The following is a 16,225-nucleotide window of genomic DNA, read 5'->3' as shown; positions in this document are numbered from 1 at the left end:
TAGTGTAGCTTGAGGCAAGTGTAATGATTTAGGTATGCAGTTTGCATAATGCTAATGCTAATAAATGCTACTTTACAAATTCTTCCATTACTTGTTAGCTCTAGTGGAAACTAAAGAAACAAAAACTTCAGACACGTTTACATTTTCAGTAAAGGGAAAACTGAATTTCTCACTGAACTGTCACTTTCACTAAACTTTTCACTCTTTACTTTGTCAGCTTGTTTGTAAAGACCTGTTCTGTGTCTTTGTTGCCAGGAGTTCCACGAGTGGCTCAGTGCAAGTTCGTGCTGCCTCTGCGCCTGGTGTGCTGCCCAACCTCAGCCTCTAAGAACGCCAAGTACAAAATCACTGTGGATACCAACAAACCTCCAGTCAACCTCAACGAGGTCTTCCCAGGTACCAGCACTACTTCCCAACTACCAAAACAATCAAATAAAACTATCAAGCAGATTATTTATAACCTTGGTAAACGAACACCTTTTTTCTGACATGTTTGTCATCATACAGTCATCATCAGTTTTGTCAAACAATGGCAATTTGTTAAAGGGGATTCCACCAATCTTTTAAAATTTCCATATATTTTAATCGCTTAAACATAAACAAAGTAGAGTGGTTTGGTGGGAAATGGTGCATTGTTAGAAACTTAATGGATGAGATTTCTTTAAGATTAAGATTAATTGACCCTTATTAGTCCCACAACGGGGAAATTTCACCTCCGCATTTAACCTATCTGTGCAGTGTAACACCACATACACACTAGTGAATGCACACAAACATTAGGGGGCAGTGAACACGCTTGCCCCGAGCGGTGGGCAGCCGTATCCGCACCGCCCAGGGAGCAGTTGGGGGTAGGTGCCTTTGCTCAAGGGCACTTCAGCCACATACCGTCGGCTGAGGGGATCAAACCGGCGACCTTCCGGTCACAGGGCTTGTTCCCTAACCTCCAGCCCACAACTGTCCAAAATAGTGGTGCTGATAGGGATCAGAGGTCAGAAAGTCTGCAGCACAAATATAGTCTTTTGATTTATCATTCATAACTACCAGTGAACCTACACGTATCTTTTGAGCTTTTATGTATAATGTTGATAATGGTGAAATAGTGGTAAATCTAAAAAAAATATATTTTGTTTGTCAACTAGGTTGCTTTATAACATCCCTCCACCATGAATTAATTTTCAAAAATGTATTTAAGACACACAGACACACACATTATCTAAGCCGCTTATCCTTCTGGGTCATGGGGTTTTGCCAGAGGCTGTACCAGCGGTCACTGGGTGGAAGAGTGGAAACACCCTGGACAGGTTGCCAGTCCATCACAGGGTACATTTAAGACCAAAAATCTTATCTTTAAACAATGTCTTAAACATCAGGCAACATATTTGTGATCATTTTGTAATAACTTAACATGTAATAACTTTCTGTCTGGAAGCTTTTAAAAATATTAAAGTCTTCAGACGTCTGGTTCCCATCACCTTCACTGAGAACAACTCTAAGTTTCTCTAGAACGAAGCATTTCACACCAAACCACTCTGAGTGACTTTATTTACATTGTAATGATTTAATTATGTAATTACTTTAAGTACTTTTTATTAGACTTACTTATGTGTTGTCTGACACTGTTTGACATACTGTTCCTATAGAAATGGACAAAAGTATGTTACATTGGTGTAAGCGGTCACAGCTATCTTGAAGCCTGAGTTTTGCCTGTACACTGACCTCAATGAACATGTCTTGGCTGATCGACTACATTCGGAGTAAGGGAAATTTGTAAATTAGATTTTTTTTGTTGAACTGCTCCTTTGAGCTGGAATCGTGTGTGGAGAATTGTAGGCTGAGGCGTGTGTTTAGTGTTGCAGTGGCAGGCGAGTGGCGTCTGTCGTCAGTGCTGGAGCAGCGGCTCTGTGGGAGGAAACGGCTTCAGTTTTGACATCCACACGGTCACAGCCAAGTGGCCATGAAATCTAAACAGCCATCTGGGCCACATCCTCCACGGAAACTCCACACTGACACACAGAGGGCGTAATGCTGCTGCCTGGAGCGGCGTTTAGTCACCTAGTACACAAGCCAAATTGCATTGTTTATTGACTATTTATGAAATGGTTTTCAAATGCTGAATTGGTGTTTTGAGAGTTATTTTTCATAGACATGTTAGTCTGTCTTTATATATGCAAGACTGTTTAAAAGTCTAAGCGAATTGTTTAAAACCATTTATCTCAGCAGTAAGAGTGTTTTTGACAGTAAAAACTTGCGCAAACGTATTAAAGGGAACTTCACAGATTTTTCAAAATGTCTTTAAACTTCAGTTGATGAGATGTAAGCAAATTCATTTTTTTAAATTTTCATTGCAGTGGTGGTGACTTTGGAATGTCTACAACACAAAGACATTTTATCTACCATGCAAAATGATTAGTGAACCTACACGTCTTCTGAGTTTCGTTTGTAATGTTGACGATGGTAAACAGTTTTTTAATTCTAACTTTCTCAAGTGACTAAGGCTTTTGCACAGTACTATATATGTAAACATACATAGTGATTGTTACAGATGCTCTTTAGTTACCATATAATAAACTGAAGCAATGTTAAAGTGATAGGTTGACCACACACTCGTATATAAACAATTTCCCCCTACCCTAAATGTAATCCACCAGCCAAAACAGGGTGCTTTTTTAATTTTGCACTGGAGCTACAAGTCTAAGGGAGCACCAGTATGCATTATGAAAATCATCTCATACTTGTTTTAAACTATGTTGGCTCGTTAAGTAACCTCAAAGAGACTTGCTTATGTGGTTTCTGACATTGTGTGACACACAGGCTGTGTTTACATGCAAAGATTTTTGCCAATCCAATTGAATACATTCTGATTATAGATGAAGACTGAGGTGTTTGTGTTCACTCTACATGAGAACCACTTAGTGTAGGCGTTACCATGACAACGAGCATCACGTGAGTCCAGTCAGAGTAAGACGAGCAGCAGTGAGCAGTGCTTGTGTTTTTACTTGCTTTAAAATGACGTCAGACTCGGGAAAACGTCCTTCACAGGTCCTTATTAAAGAAGGCCGAGAGGAACACGTCGTGTTCTGAGACACATAAGCTGGACGTCCGTCCCACCGCTGTCTTTTAAAGATCAGAGCATAAACTTCGTCTCCTCTGCAGATCAGTTTCTGCTCCGCCATGTTGAACATGCGCAGAACGTACTTAAACTGTCCGATTGGGAATGTAATCAGATGCAGGCGTTTACATAGTTATTAATCTTCTATTTAATGGATTGTCTCATTCAGTCGGACTAGTCTATTCTGATTGAGGTGTATACATGGACGTATTCTATCCTGATTGAGATATTAGTTGGATTATTATTGGATTATTAGGCTGCATGTAAACGTGGCTACTAGGGGTGCGGGAAAAACTCGATTCTTAGATGCATCGCGATGCGGACGTGAACGATTCTGAATCGATTCACAAGTGTCAAAAATCGATTTTCTAAATATTTAATTTATAACATAATGTTGACGGAACGCAAAAGGCGGAACTGGAAGTGCGGAAGTGCAGCGCCCGGACAGTCTGTGGCGGCACATAACAAAAACACAACTGGATGAGCGAGAAATCCGACCGACTCTCTCTGCTTTAAAGCCAGGTTAGATCAGGAGTCACAACACAAATGTTAAGAAGAGACATTTTGCCTTTCAACAAAGTCAAACCACCTTTGGAGCCACAACATTTAGTGTCGTAGTATGGGCTAAAAATATAAACGAGAGCGCAGATTTACTTTGCTCTACTTTAAGCTTTAGCTTTAGCCGCTTTCCTCCCATCTCCGCCAGAAAACTTTTCTTCTAAACTAGAAGAGTTTCTTGTAAAATGTCTCAGCGTCCGGCTGTTTTACGAGGCTGAAGTCGCTTCTCATTCGCCAGCTTCTCGTTCTAATTTTCACCTTAAATTCTGCCTTAGGCGCCGAATGTAACTGCTGCACCATTTAAGGTGGAACGGGAAAATTCGAAAGAGAAACGAGTTCATTTTCGCAACTTTTTTTAAACTCTCGTTGCAGATTTTTTTTCGTTCGCTACTGGCGAGGCCAGACCTCTGTGCTGTGTGACCTGCTGTCTGCTCACTGTTCTCGGTCGTTCAGAACCAGGGCTTTCGCGCTATGCTGCACACTTTGGAGCCGAGATTCAGCGTCCAGTCTAGAAAATACCTTCCCCCCCGTCTCTACAACGAGACCAAAACCGAAGTTTTAAGATCACTAAAGAAAACGGGAAGGACGGCTTTAACGTGCTGCGTGGACACCCATTGCCACTGGATCTTATTTCAGGGCAACAGCGCATTTTGTCGCAGATGAGTGGCAGCAGCGTCTCTGAATGAGAGCCTTCTAGTTCACTTGCCACATCACTTCCATTTAATTTATTAATAAAAGATATTTTAGATATTTAAAGCAAAGTATTTGTAATGATCCATAATGCATTTACATTATGGATCGTTACAAATACTTTGCTTTAAAACTTCCAAGTCCTCAGACAGTAGGAAGATAGAAATCCTGTAAAGAGAAAAAAGACGCATCGAGATGCATCGATAATCGTTTTATAATCGCATCGCAGCCCTCTGAATCGTAATCGAATCGTGAGGTGCCTAAAGATTCCCACCCCTAGTGGCTACTGTTATCTATAAACAGGGAGAAAATATATTTCATAGCTAAAATAACTAAATGTTGAGTTTGGCATAAAGGGAATTTTATAAATTAGATTTTTTGCCAAACTGTCGCTTTAAGTAGCTAACTAGATTCCCACCAAACTACATAAGCCCTCTGTAAACACATCTTTCATGCCTCCTTGTTGACAGGAGGCCATTGCTGTAGTCTCCTCCTCGTTATCAGCTGACTGTGACAGGTTATCAGTTTGTGGTGAGGGGGTATTGAAGGGGGTATTGTAGGGGGTGCTGGGTCGGCAGACAGCAGGCCGCGCGAACCCTTTTCCCCGAGATAAAAGCAGCGGCCGAGCGCGGGGGGGCAGGAAGATAAGAAGCACCGCCATTGTGCTCGGTTCACCTTGGCTGGCGTCCTGTGGGGAGATAAGCGCCTCTATCTCTGTCTGACATCCCTCCTGCCACACAGCGGGACGGCCTGAGAGCCGGGGGCCGCAGACGCCCGTCTACCTGTCGCTGTCAGACTGTGTGTGTGAGAGTGAGAGATAGAGAGAGAGAAAGAGAAAGAGAAAAGAATATTATTATTGTTATTATTAAACTGTCCTTGGTAAGCCGGCAATCAGTTGTAGCCGTCTCTCAGTCAACTAAATTCATTTAGTAATATAATAAATATGATATACCACTTTTTTGCCACCTTCAGGATGGCACATTGAAATCATTTAAATATATTGATGCAGTTTGTGTACTGTGCTGTTCATTTGTTAGCTGGGGTTGTCACAATTACTCAGTTAAACTCAGATGCTCAATTAATGAACCCCTTAAATGGCCAAACATCTGTTGCACACCTCTAAACCCAAGAATATCTCAGCCAGTTTGCATTGTTACTGCATTTTGAGCCTTGGGATGTAATAAGCTGAGGATTTAAGGGGTTGAGTGATTAGTTGGTATTTAATGTGGTGATAATTCATGGAGTTTTCAGTTCTGCTAATAGGCATACTCCCATCTGAATGCGTTTTTTTTGTTGTTGTTATGGTGTCATTTATGGGCTTGTTTATCTTTGAAATTTAACGGATTGCACATTTTGTTGATTTTGAAGGTAAAAATAACAGATTCTCTACAGAGAAAAACCTAAACATGGCATTTTCTGTAAATTTTAGAGCAGAATTTCTATTGATTTGATATTTGTTTTCTTATGCTTAATATTTTAGAAAAAATAAAACCTATAATAATAAATATATAAATATAAAATATACTATATCTGCACGGGCCATATTCCATGTTTTATTTTTCCCCCAATATATTAAATACAGTAAATAAACTGTAAAATGTGCATTTTGCCAAAAATGCAACAGCAAAAAATCTAGCAGTTCCTCAGCAAGGGATTGCAGGGGTTTTAGGTATTCCACCTTCTACTGTGTGTAATAACATTAATAGATTCAGTAAATCCAGAGAAACCTCTGTGTGTAATGGACAAGGCTGAAAACCACAAATCAGTGCCTGTGACCATCGATCCCTCAGAGGGCACTGCGTTCAAAACAGACACTTTTCTGTGATAAGGATCACTGTATGGCCTCCAGAATATGTTGGCAAACATATGTGTCAATAAACACAGTCAGTTGCTGCATGAAGACTGCTATGCACAGTGGAAGCCATTTGGCAGCAACATCCAGAAATGCTGCCAACTTCTCTGAGCTTGAGCTCATCTGAAATGGACTGAAGCATAGTGGAAGTGGGTATTGTTGTCTGACGAGTCAATCTTTTAGATTATTTATAGAAAAATGGATGTTGTAAAAGAAAGGACCATCCAGATTGTTACCAGTGTAAAGTTCAAAAGTCGAGGTTTGGTTATCTTCGAATGGGGGGATGGTATTAGTGGGTAACTTGCACATCTGTGAAGGCATCATTAATGCTGAAAACATATTGGAGCAACAAATGCTGAATTTTAGACACCATCTTTTTCTGGGATGTCCATGCTTCATGCATTTCAATGTGAAAATACCTGCACGTGTTAAAACAGCATGGCTGCGAAATCAGAGAGTGCACTTGCTAGACTGGCCTGCCTACAATCCAGAACTGTCTCCCATTGAAAACATGACTTCTTAAGTTCAAAATACAATGACGAAGGCCTCGTTCAGCTGTAGACTTGTATAACAGAGGAATGGGAAAAACAGGGTCAGCTTGTTTCTTCTGTCCTTAAACAGTTACTATTGATAAAAAGAAAGCTGATGTAACACAGTGGTAAAGATGCTCCCCTCCCCCCATTTTTTTTGGAACATGTTGCAGGCATCAAGTTCGGAACAAGCATATATTTACAAAAAACAATGAAGTTTATAAAGTAAAACATCAAATATTGTGTTTTTGTCCAGTTTTCATTGTAATACAGGTCAAACAGAATTGACTAATCACTGCTTTCTGTTTTTATATGGATTTTTTTGGAATTAGGTTTGTATTTTGAGTTCTGCCTTCATGAGACATATGATTGATTTAGACATTTTTCTTACTCTTTGTTCCCATCCTAATAAGTCTGTGTTTCCATGAATATTTATCTCATGATTCTCACCAGACAGATATCAGTACGCATCACATCTGGCCAAGCAAGACTAACAAAAGACAGGTTTTAAATTATTAGATTTTTTTTTTTCTTCACATTTTTAATTTTCTCTTATTCTGCCTTCTCTCCATTCCTCATTTTTCTATCTTCTTTCCCTGTGGAAGAGTTTGTGGCTAAGGCTGAGGATAAGGAGGGTAACGCTCTGGCCTTCCAGTTCATCGCTGGCTCCAGAGTCACCGTCCTGGCCTCCAAAACGTCCCGTGAGTGAACGCACACACACACGTATACACATCCATCAGGAGAGTGTATTCTGTGATCTGCTGTACATTGTCAGGAGCTAATTACAGGTGCTGTGGAGAGCAAAGGATGATAGGACTGTTGTGTGTGTGTGTGTGTGTGTGTGTGTGTGTGTGTGTGTGTGTGTTTGTGTGTGGGCCTCCTGCAGAGCGTTACAGGATCCAGAGCGAGAGCTTTGAGGATATCTGGCTGGTTGCCAAGGAACTGGTGCAGCGTTTTGACCGGCATTTTGCCAAACTTGGTGTCAAAGATTTCCGCAACAGCTTCTCCGGCCCTATCCCGCTGGCGGAGTACTTTGAGACCGTGGACCACCACTTCGAGGTGAAAAGTTATTCTTACTCCCACACACATACATACAGTAGGGACCAAAAGTCTGATAGCACTAGTGAAAATGCCTATATTTTGCATTCTCCTCCAATTTAATAAGTTTTTCATTACAAATTCAGATTGGTAAGAGCTTATTATTGATGTTGATCTGTGACCTATATTCCAATATATGTGTTTTCTTGTTCAGTATGACTCTGACAAACTCAATAAAAATCTCTTAATTTTTGGGTTTGTTAGATCATCACCTTAACATATCTAATAAACACAAAGCAGCAGTCACAAATGACATTATATATATTTGACATTATTAACAGAAAACAGTGGATAAAAAGGCTGGAATAGCTCCTTTTTTGCTTTTTTGCTGATGAACTTTATTATAGTTTTTATATATTGTTTAGGCTACAGTTTTCTCTTAATTTTTGGGTTTGTTAGATCATCATTGTTACATATCTAATAAACACAAAGAACACAAAGCAGAAGTCACAAATGACATTATATGCCATCATTAACCGAAAACAGTGGATAAAAAGGCCAAAATAGCTCTTTTTTTTTGCTTTTTTGCTGATTAAATTTATTATAGTTTATATATAGTTTAGGCTACAGTTTTGTGGCTTAAAAAAGATGAAGCTTCTGAACATTAAATACAGAAATTAATAACAACAAATACTTCAGTATTTGAATTATTCAGGCCAGTCCTAAGTTTCTCAGATATTTTAGATTTAAGTCCATTGTCAACAACCAGCACAATACAATATACATATCAGCACCTAAAGCCAGTTTCCAGAATATTTAATTGATTTGCGGTGCTGTACTCTTATTACTCTAATACATTCTATGGAGAAATCCTTCACAACCTTTGTTGGTAACCGTTCCTTATGTGGAACAGTTTTCATTCTGTAAAGACTCTTAATGCACCTGATTGAGTTGATGAAGCATTAGAAGCATCTGAATGCCAGTGAATCTGATTAGAGGCACTAAAAAATGATGCAGAAGAATCACCAGGAGCTAAATTCAACACATGGATCTAATAATTAGATTCATGTTTTATGTACTGCACACATTGTTACTGCATACATTTAGTAAAAGCCTTTTGTTTTGTGTAAATAAAATAATATTTTTGTTAACCCTTGAAAAAAATTCTACTAGGTATCGATACCAAATTTGAATATTTCGCTTCTATGGCTCATCAACATCAGCCAATAAGCATGCTTGTTCCAAAAGCTAGACTGTTGATTGGCTGTCTAAATCACATTCCAGATGCATGTAGTTTAATGGAAGATTTTGAAAACAGTTCCAGAATCAGTATCATATTTAAGGTATCGGTGCTGGTATTGAGATTGAAAATGTTTTAACCATATCCAGATCTAGTTGCTTCCAAACCCGAGTTCCAGATTAGACTGAATCATCTAAATACAGAGGGTTTTCATAATGTTGTGGAATTGTTTGCAGCTGCGAGTGAACGCGCAGAAGTATCAGGACCTGCTGTCAGAGAGAGCCGTCCAATTCAGAGCCATCCAGCGCCGGCTACTGACCCGCTTCAAAGACAAGACCCCCGCCCCGCTGCAGAACCTGGATACGCTCATGGAGGGCACTTACCGGCAGGTCAGCATACGCACACACACGTGGATTTCTGCCTTGAATGGGTCCAGATTTATGAGGTTCTTCTAATGGGTCTCTTGACATTACATTACCTCCACAGACAATAACCCAACCTTTCCTTCATGTCTAGCACTCAGTGGACACATGATGACTCCACTTGTACTACCATTTGTTTGGAATCACTGCTTTCAATAGTAAGAAATCAGTGTTGTTGCAGATAAATGCATACAATGATTCTAACATGATGCTAATACTGTACAACTTCATAGCTTTCAAAGAATTTGTAGGAAGCTGAAAAATTAAAATGAATGAAATGAATTCATAATGATTGAGGAAGCTTTATAACTTCGAGAATAAAGTTAAAATAAAATGTAATGTCCAGAATGGCTCACATTTAAAAAGTGGAGGCAGAGAATTTGACAGGAAATTGCTGTAAATTGATAATAAAAGTTGCAAAATTGAATTATTGAAAACATCTGGGCATCTAGTTTATATGTCAGTCTATACTGCACAAGTAATTAATAAATAACACATCAACAGCTATTAATCAGAGCTGGGATCTGATTAATTTATTTATCCATAATTATACATAGCAGCCATTACATTTTCTTGTTCAAATTTTAAAAATGAATAGTTTTTATTTCTTATCATTTTGTATTGATGGGCATCCTGCGCTCTGATCTGTTATCCAAAAAACTTCAGAAGCAGTGTTTTTTGTACTTATGTGATGGCTTTGTAGGAGTCAGACACTCGCAGAGCAGGCTTTGGTTAAAATGTTTAATAAGGGCTAATCCAGAATCGTAGTACAAAAACAGACAAGGGTCCATACACGGGCTAAGCTAAATCAGAATAAGAGAACACGAGCTAGAGGTCATTACACGAAAGAGAAAACAGAGTGAAAAAGGGGTCAGAAATAACACAGAAATAAAGGCTCAGTAAAGCACAGTAGACTGATACAATACTTCGCAATGAGACTACGGACACAAACAGGTTATATAGGCACTAGAACAGGTGTCAACAATCAATAATCAGGAGAACGGGAGTGTGGATAGGTGGTTGGTTGAGAGTCAGTGGTCATGTGATCCACCAGAGGATTCTCGGAGTTGGAGTTCGGAACAGAGTGAGGTGTGTTAGTCTCTGCTAAGCCGGCGGGAGGCATGACAGCTGAAATATGGTTCATTGTTGAGCTGTTAGTTTTTTTCCACACTGAGTAGTTTTTTACAACTTTAGCGCACTTAAACCTTCACATCAAGTTCAATGCACATTTTTTAACACTGAGAACGTAGTATGACATCACAAAGATCAATTAATTGAGTAGTAATGTCGACAAAGTTTCCTTTGAGCTAGTGTGACTCGAAACAGATGCTGGGTAATGTTCCATTCTTCTAACAAAGTTCATTAAATGGCACGAGATCCAACAACACACAGGAGCTGTGTCTTAGATATAAAAAATATGCAACTGCAAAATAATCATGCTATCATATAATAAAAAATCTCTGTTCTGATTATTTTATCTCGATTTATCAAAGCCCTACTATTGATATTACAGGTGATTTTAATGGAAGTCTACATGAGTGTGGGGTAGAGTGGGATAGAGAAAGTTAAATAAATGATGGAGCCAGAGAGGATGATCACAGTATACAATCAACCATTGCTGATGTCATTTGTCTGTTGTTTAATGGGGCCATTTGTAAGCTCAATGTGTTTATGCATGTGGTTCATCACACATCATGCGTGTGCGTTTGGATTATTGCAAAGTGATGGTCCTCTGAAAGAGCTGTTTACAATAGAGGCAACTCTGACACTTTTAACCAGCTTCTGCTCACTTTAACAAGATCAAAATGAAGTTCTGTGATTGAGAGTGTACGTAGGACGTGTCTGCGTGTGTATGTTTTCTCTCTTTCTTTTCTAATGACATCATTAGATAATGTATTTCAGTAGTGCGGGATCATTAAGCTGGTCTCTGATCAGAGCAGAGCACTGAGCCAGTGCTCACTCCATCTTATTAAGTCTTCACGGTAGAATTACACTGTTGTGTAGACACCTGCTCCTCCAGCATTTCTTCCAAAATCAAGGGTATTAATAGCGTTTGTTCCCCTTTGCTGCAGTGAAGTGTTGGAACATTGCTGTGAGGATTTGATTGCATTCAGCCTTGAGCATTAGTGAAATCAGGTACTGATGTTGGATGGTCAGTTCTGGATTACTCCAGCTCTTTCCGAAGTTATTGGATTGAGCTTCACTCCAGAGAACACAGTTCCAATGCTCCACAGCCCAGTGCTGCGGGGCTTCGTAACCTCTGGCTGATGCTGCTCAAATGGTCTGACTGTGCAGTGCTCAGTCCTATGTGGAAATGCTTTTCTGTGGAATGATGCAAAGGACCTTGTGATGTGGAAGTTGACACAAATTAAAAGGGTGTTGGACATTTTTGGACATGTAGTATACGTCCTGCTCCACTATTGCATGCAGATTATTAAAAATAAGAAAACAGCATTCAGAATAATAAAGACAAGGACATTTAAAAGTCAGAAATAGAAAACATCAAATAATCTCATTTTCATTTTGGTAATTTAACTGATGTAAGATTGAATTTAGAAGAATGCAGTTAGTTTAGATCTATCGTGATTACTAGATTAAACCATCTTTGATTAAAATTTACCTTTTTAATAAATCTGCAGTAATTATTTATCATTTTGAATGATGATAACACATTTTTAAAGTCTCTTATTGGTCTCTGTTACAGTATGAAACCTGTTTCTTGCCATATTTTTCAAGTACTTCTTTATAGGAATCTGTGAAGGACTGTGCGTGGTTTGTTATTGTTATGTTCTTGTTTCTTGTTAGACCTTGTTAAAAATCAAAATAGTTGATTAATTGTCAAAAAAATCAGTAGGTTACTTGGCTACTGTTTTATCAAACCAAGTCTAAGACGGACAGATGGAAAAATCCAAAAAATGGAAAGGTTTTCCAGTGCCGTTGCGGGCCGAGAAGCTTATTGTACAGTCTCTAGTGAGTTATGTACAATGAGTGTTGATGCTGCCAAGTCCCACATGCAGTCGGTCATCTGTAAAACAGCAAAGAAGAGTTGAAAAAGGTCTTAAAAACAAAGGTAGACAAAGCTTATTGGCTGGTGCCCCACAACATTCCTCCTTTTGCCCATTAAAAATGCCTTAGAGATTTATTGTACTCTTTTTCCCTTTTAACAAACATGTTTGGTCAGAAATGCAAATAATTGCGGTGAATCAGATTTTGTTGCAGTTTGTAACTGTATCCACTGCGATATCTAATTCAATTGCAAAAAAGCAAAGTTTTTGGACACAAAATTCACTGACTTGGTGGCCCATGTGGCCAGTGCCAATTTTTATGTCTGTCTACCCGCTTACATATGTTACATGTAATTTTTTGATTGTCATTTTTAATATATCTTTTTCTTATATGCCATTTGTTTTGAATCTGTTTAAATTAAATGAGTTGCCATATTAATTGTGGCTTTTACCCGGGTCAAGGCTTGTCCAGAGAGTCATGTTTGATGCTGTGGATTCAGCATGAGTCACTCAAGTATAGTATGTGTATGTGTGTCACTTGCTCCATCAGCTCCTTTCCTGTCTCTCTTCCCGTGCTTCTTATGTGAATGGTATGCGGGAAATGGCGACACCCTATACACACTGTAATGTATACAGATGCAGACAGAATGGAAGGTATTGATGGGTCGGGAGACTGATGTGTGCTCTGAATGAATAATTCAGCTCTTCATGCACACACTCACGCACACAGACACACGTCTTTCCCGTCTTTAGGCTGCCACAAGGTGGGAAAATATGAAACTTCTCCTGCTGAGCCTCTTAGAAAGATCATCCGACTGATGCTAACATGCTTTTAGTCATTGTTAGAACCTGCTAGAACTAGAACTATCCTTCTAAAGCGGTTCCTTTTCTGGTGGTTTTTGCAAAGCAAGGTCTCTGTGTGAGTCTGAACAGGATAAAGGATGGTTGTTAGGGATGAAAGAGTGAAATCCAAGCCGATCAAGAAGTAGCGCATTCAATACATTGTTAAATGGTCATTCCTGAAAAGTAGTTAAAATGTATTGTCACATTATGTACATTTGTAACATTAAAGTGATTTTACTGTAGCATTTTAAAGTTATTGGCAGTCAAGCATATATAACCTAAATTGGATTGGTTTTACTACCTTTAATGATGCTGTTGGCTGGAGGACTGATTGGTGGACTATTCTCAGTCCAGCAGTGACAATGAGGTGTTTAAAAATTCCAGCAGCACTGCTGTGTCTGATCCACTCGTGCCAGCACAACACACACTAACACACCACCACCACGTCAGTGTTACTGCAGTGCTGAGAATGATCCACCACCCAAATAGTACCTGCTCTGCGAGGGTCCATGGGGGTCCTGACCACTGAAAAACAGGGTAAAAGGGGGCTAACAAAGTATGCAGAGAAACAGATGGACTACAGTCTGTAACTGTAGAACTACAAAGTGCACCTATATAGTAAGTGGAGCTGATAAAATGGACAATGAGCATAGAAACAAGGAGGTGGTCATAATGTTATGCCTGATCCGTGTAGGTATGCATACATATTAGCAACCACCTGGGATACCATAACAATGGCCTAGCAACTCCTTAGCAAGCACCTTGGATAACATAGCAATAGTCTAGCCTCACCTTAGCAACCACCTGGGATACCATAACAACATGTTAACAACCACCTGGGATGCCATAGCAGTGGCTTAGCTATACCCTAGCAACCACCTGGGATTTCATAGCAGCAGCTTTGAAAGCCATCTTAGTTTCTTCACAAACTTTGTAGCATCATTCAGTTTTCCTCTCCACTGTAAAGACAGCAACGATCATGTTTTGGGATATTTTCACACGTTTCAAGTGGTCTCAGACTGCTGAGTCATGATTTTCTGTGCTTATATGAACATGTCAGATGAACTCAGACCCCTCTAAAGGCTCCCAAAAATGAACTGAACCTTGACCACCTCCCCATGTGGTCTCAATATGGCTTGTTTGTGGTTCGTTTTGCGGCTAGATTGATCCGTGCATTTTGAAAACGAAATGGCCCCAGTCTGCTTTGCATTTTGTTTTGTAGTCAGAGAACCTTGAGGTTTACTGTATGCACACAGCTACAGTCTTCCAGCCCTTGAGTGGGTAAAACCTCAAAATAAAGGCTTTGCATGAGTTTGTGTGATCTCACAAAGAGACCGGCATATTAAAGCAATAAGCCACAAGAGGTCATGTGTTTTTATTGTGTTTTTACTGTAGTTAAAGGGTGATGCATGTCTGCAGTGTAAAATGAAACCCCCTTCCTGTATTGAAATCAACGTGACACAGACTCAGGTGGCACAGTGCTTTTATAAAACGATGACAATTAATTAAATAAGTAAATAAATAAATAAATGTTTATAACCATTTATAGTCATTTACAGCAAAAACAATTTCATGAGCTGCCGCAACTGTTTAATGGTTTTTAATAGCTTGGCTTTATTAGAGGTCTCCACTGCTTCAGCCAGTCACATCTGTTATTTGATGAACTTGAACAACGCTACCCATAATTCAGTGTTAACCAGGTGGGATCCGAATTGTAAAGTGATTGTGGTGTGAACAACAAGTGGTCTGAGCTCTCATCAGTGCTAAATAGGACCACAAAGAGATTTGAGTCCCCCCTAAGTTTGCTTACATTGTGAAGCACTGAGGTCCTTTGCAGCTGGTTTTCTTTCAGGTTCACTTCAGCAGAAGTGAGCTTGATTCATTTACACAGAATTATAGGTGAAAACACTCTTAATGTCATTGCATCATTGAACAAACCACTTGACATAAATAAATACCATTATTGTGGAACACGGATGCTCAGCTGGCCTCTGTTATCTCCTCTTTGCTCTCCTTGACTCCGTAGCAAGCCTGAAGTTCATGTCACTCATGCATTTTTGATGAGACTCCATCACCACACATTAGCAGGCTGTGGGCTGTGTAGCGCGGTCACCGGTGATGTTTGGCGCGCTTGTGGACGGCTAAGATTTCGCCTTCTCATCGCTCTCTCACTCTTCTGATATTTTATTCATGAAGGGAGATGATGTGGTGGATGTATGTTGAAAGGACCTCTGTTGTCTCTGTTTCGGCTGCTTCTTAAAAAGCTTTGGTTCATGGGCACAAATATAGACGCTGTTGGTCAAAAGTTTGGTTTCTTTTGAAAGTAATGTTTGATATGAACTTTTCAGTTACCAAATAAAAAAGCATGAAACAGCTACGTGCTAATCCTTTGGTTATATTTTTACCTGAGTAATGATTTGCCAGTTTTCTAAACTATTGTTCAGAAACTTGAACTAAAAATAAATTGCCATGTAAATCATGATGAATAATAATTGAATCGTCTTTTGTTGTTAGCTCCCAATTGACGATGGACACAGCTCAAGCACAAGTACACTACCAACAATGTTACTCTGTGGCGTCCTATGAAGGTGTTATTAATAAACATCAAACAAACAAACCTTACTCACCGCCGCCCCCTAAATGTGTTAACAAGCATAAAATAAACAAACATTACTCACCGCTGCCCTCGAAAGGTGTTATTAACAAACATCAAGTAAACAAATGTTACTTACCACCGCCCTCTAAAGGTGTTTTCTTTTATTTACATGTTTTTGTCTCAACCCAACAGATGAAACCTGTTTGTTGTGACATAAACAGATGATTGTGAAAGCTAACAACTGTAAAAATGAATTGTGGTCAGCAAAAATAATTGTAATCAGCTTAAATAATTGCAGTCAGGTGATTATGTAATAATTGTCACAGGCCTAACGGATGAATG

General features: G+C 39.3%; 1 protein-coding gene across 1 annotated transcript in view; it reads left to right on the top strand.

Annotated features, from left to right (window-relative positions):
• The window catches only part of bbs9 (Bardet-Biedl syndrome 9), a 230,088-nt gene that overhangs the window by 81,027 nt on the left and 132,836 nt on the right, over positions 1 to 16,225 (top strand). The window contains exons 16-19 of the mRNA XM_036556544.1: positions 256 to 396; positions 7,345 to 7,440; positions 7,626 to 7,798; positions 9,254 to 9,406. Coding sequence (XP_036412437.1) covers positions 256 to 396; positions 7,345 to 7,440; positions 7,626 to 7,798; positions 9,254 to 9,406 — 563 coding nt within the window. The remainder of the gene's footprint in view (positions 1 to 255; positions 397 to 7,344; positions 7,441 to 7,625; positions 7,799 to 9,253; positions 9,407 to 16,225) is intronic.

Source organism: Colossoma macropomum, unplaced genomic scaffold, assembly GCF_904425465.1.
Source record: "Colossoma macropomum unplaced genomic scaffold, Colossoma_macropomum, whole genome shotgun sequence".
In the NCBI taxonomy this organism is placed as follows: domain Eukaryota; kingdom Metazoa; phylum Chordata; class Actinopteri; order Characiformes; family Serrasalmidae; genus Colossoma; species Colossoma macropomum.
Note: the sequence above shows the minus strand (reverse complement) of the source record. Positions and strands in the feature narration are given on the sequence as shown.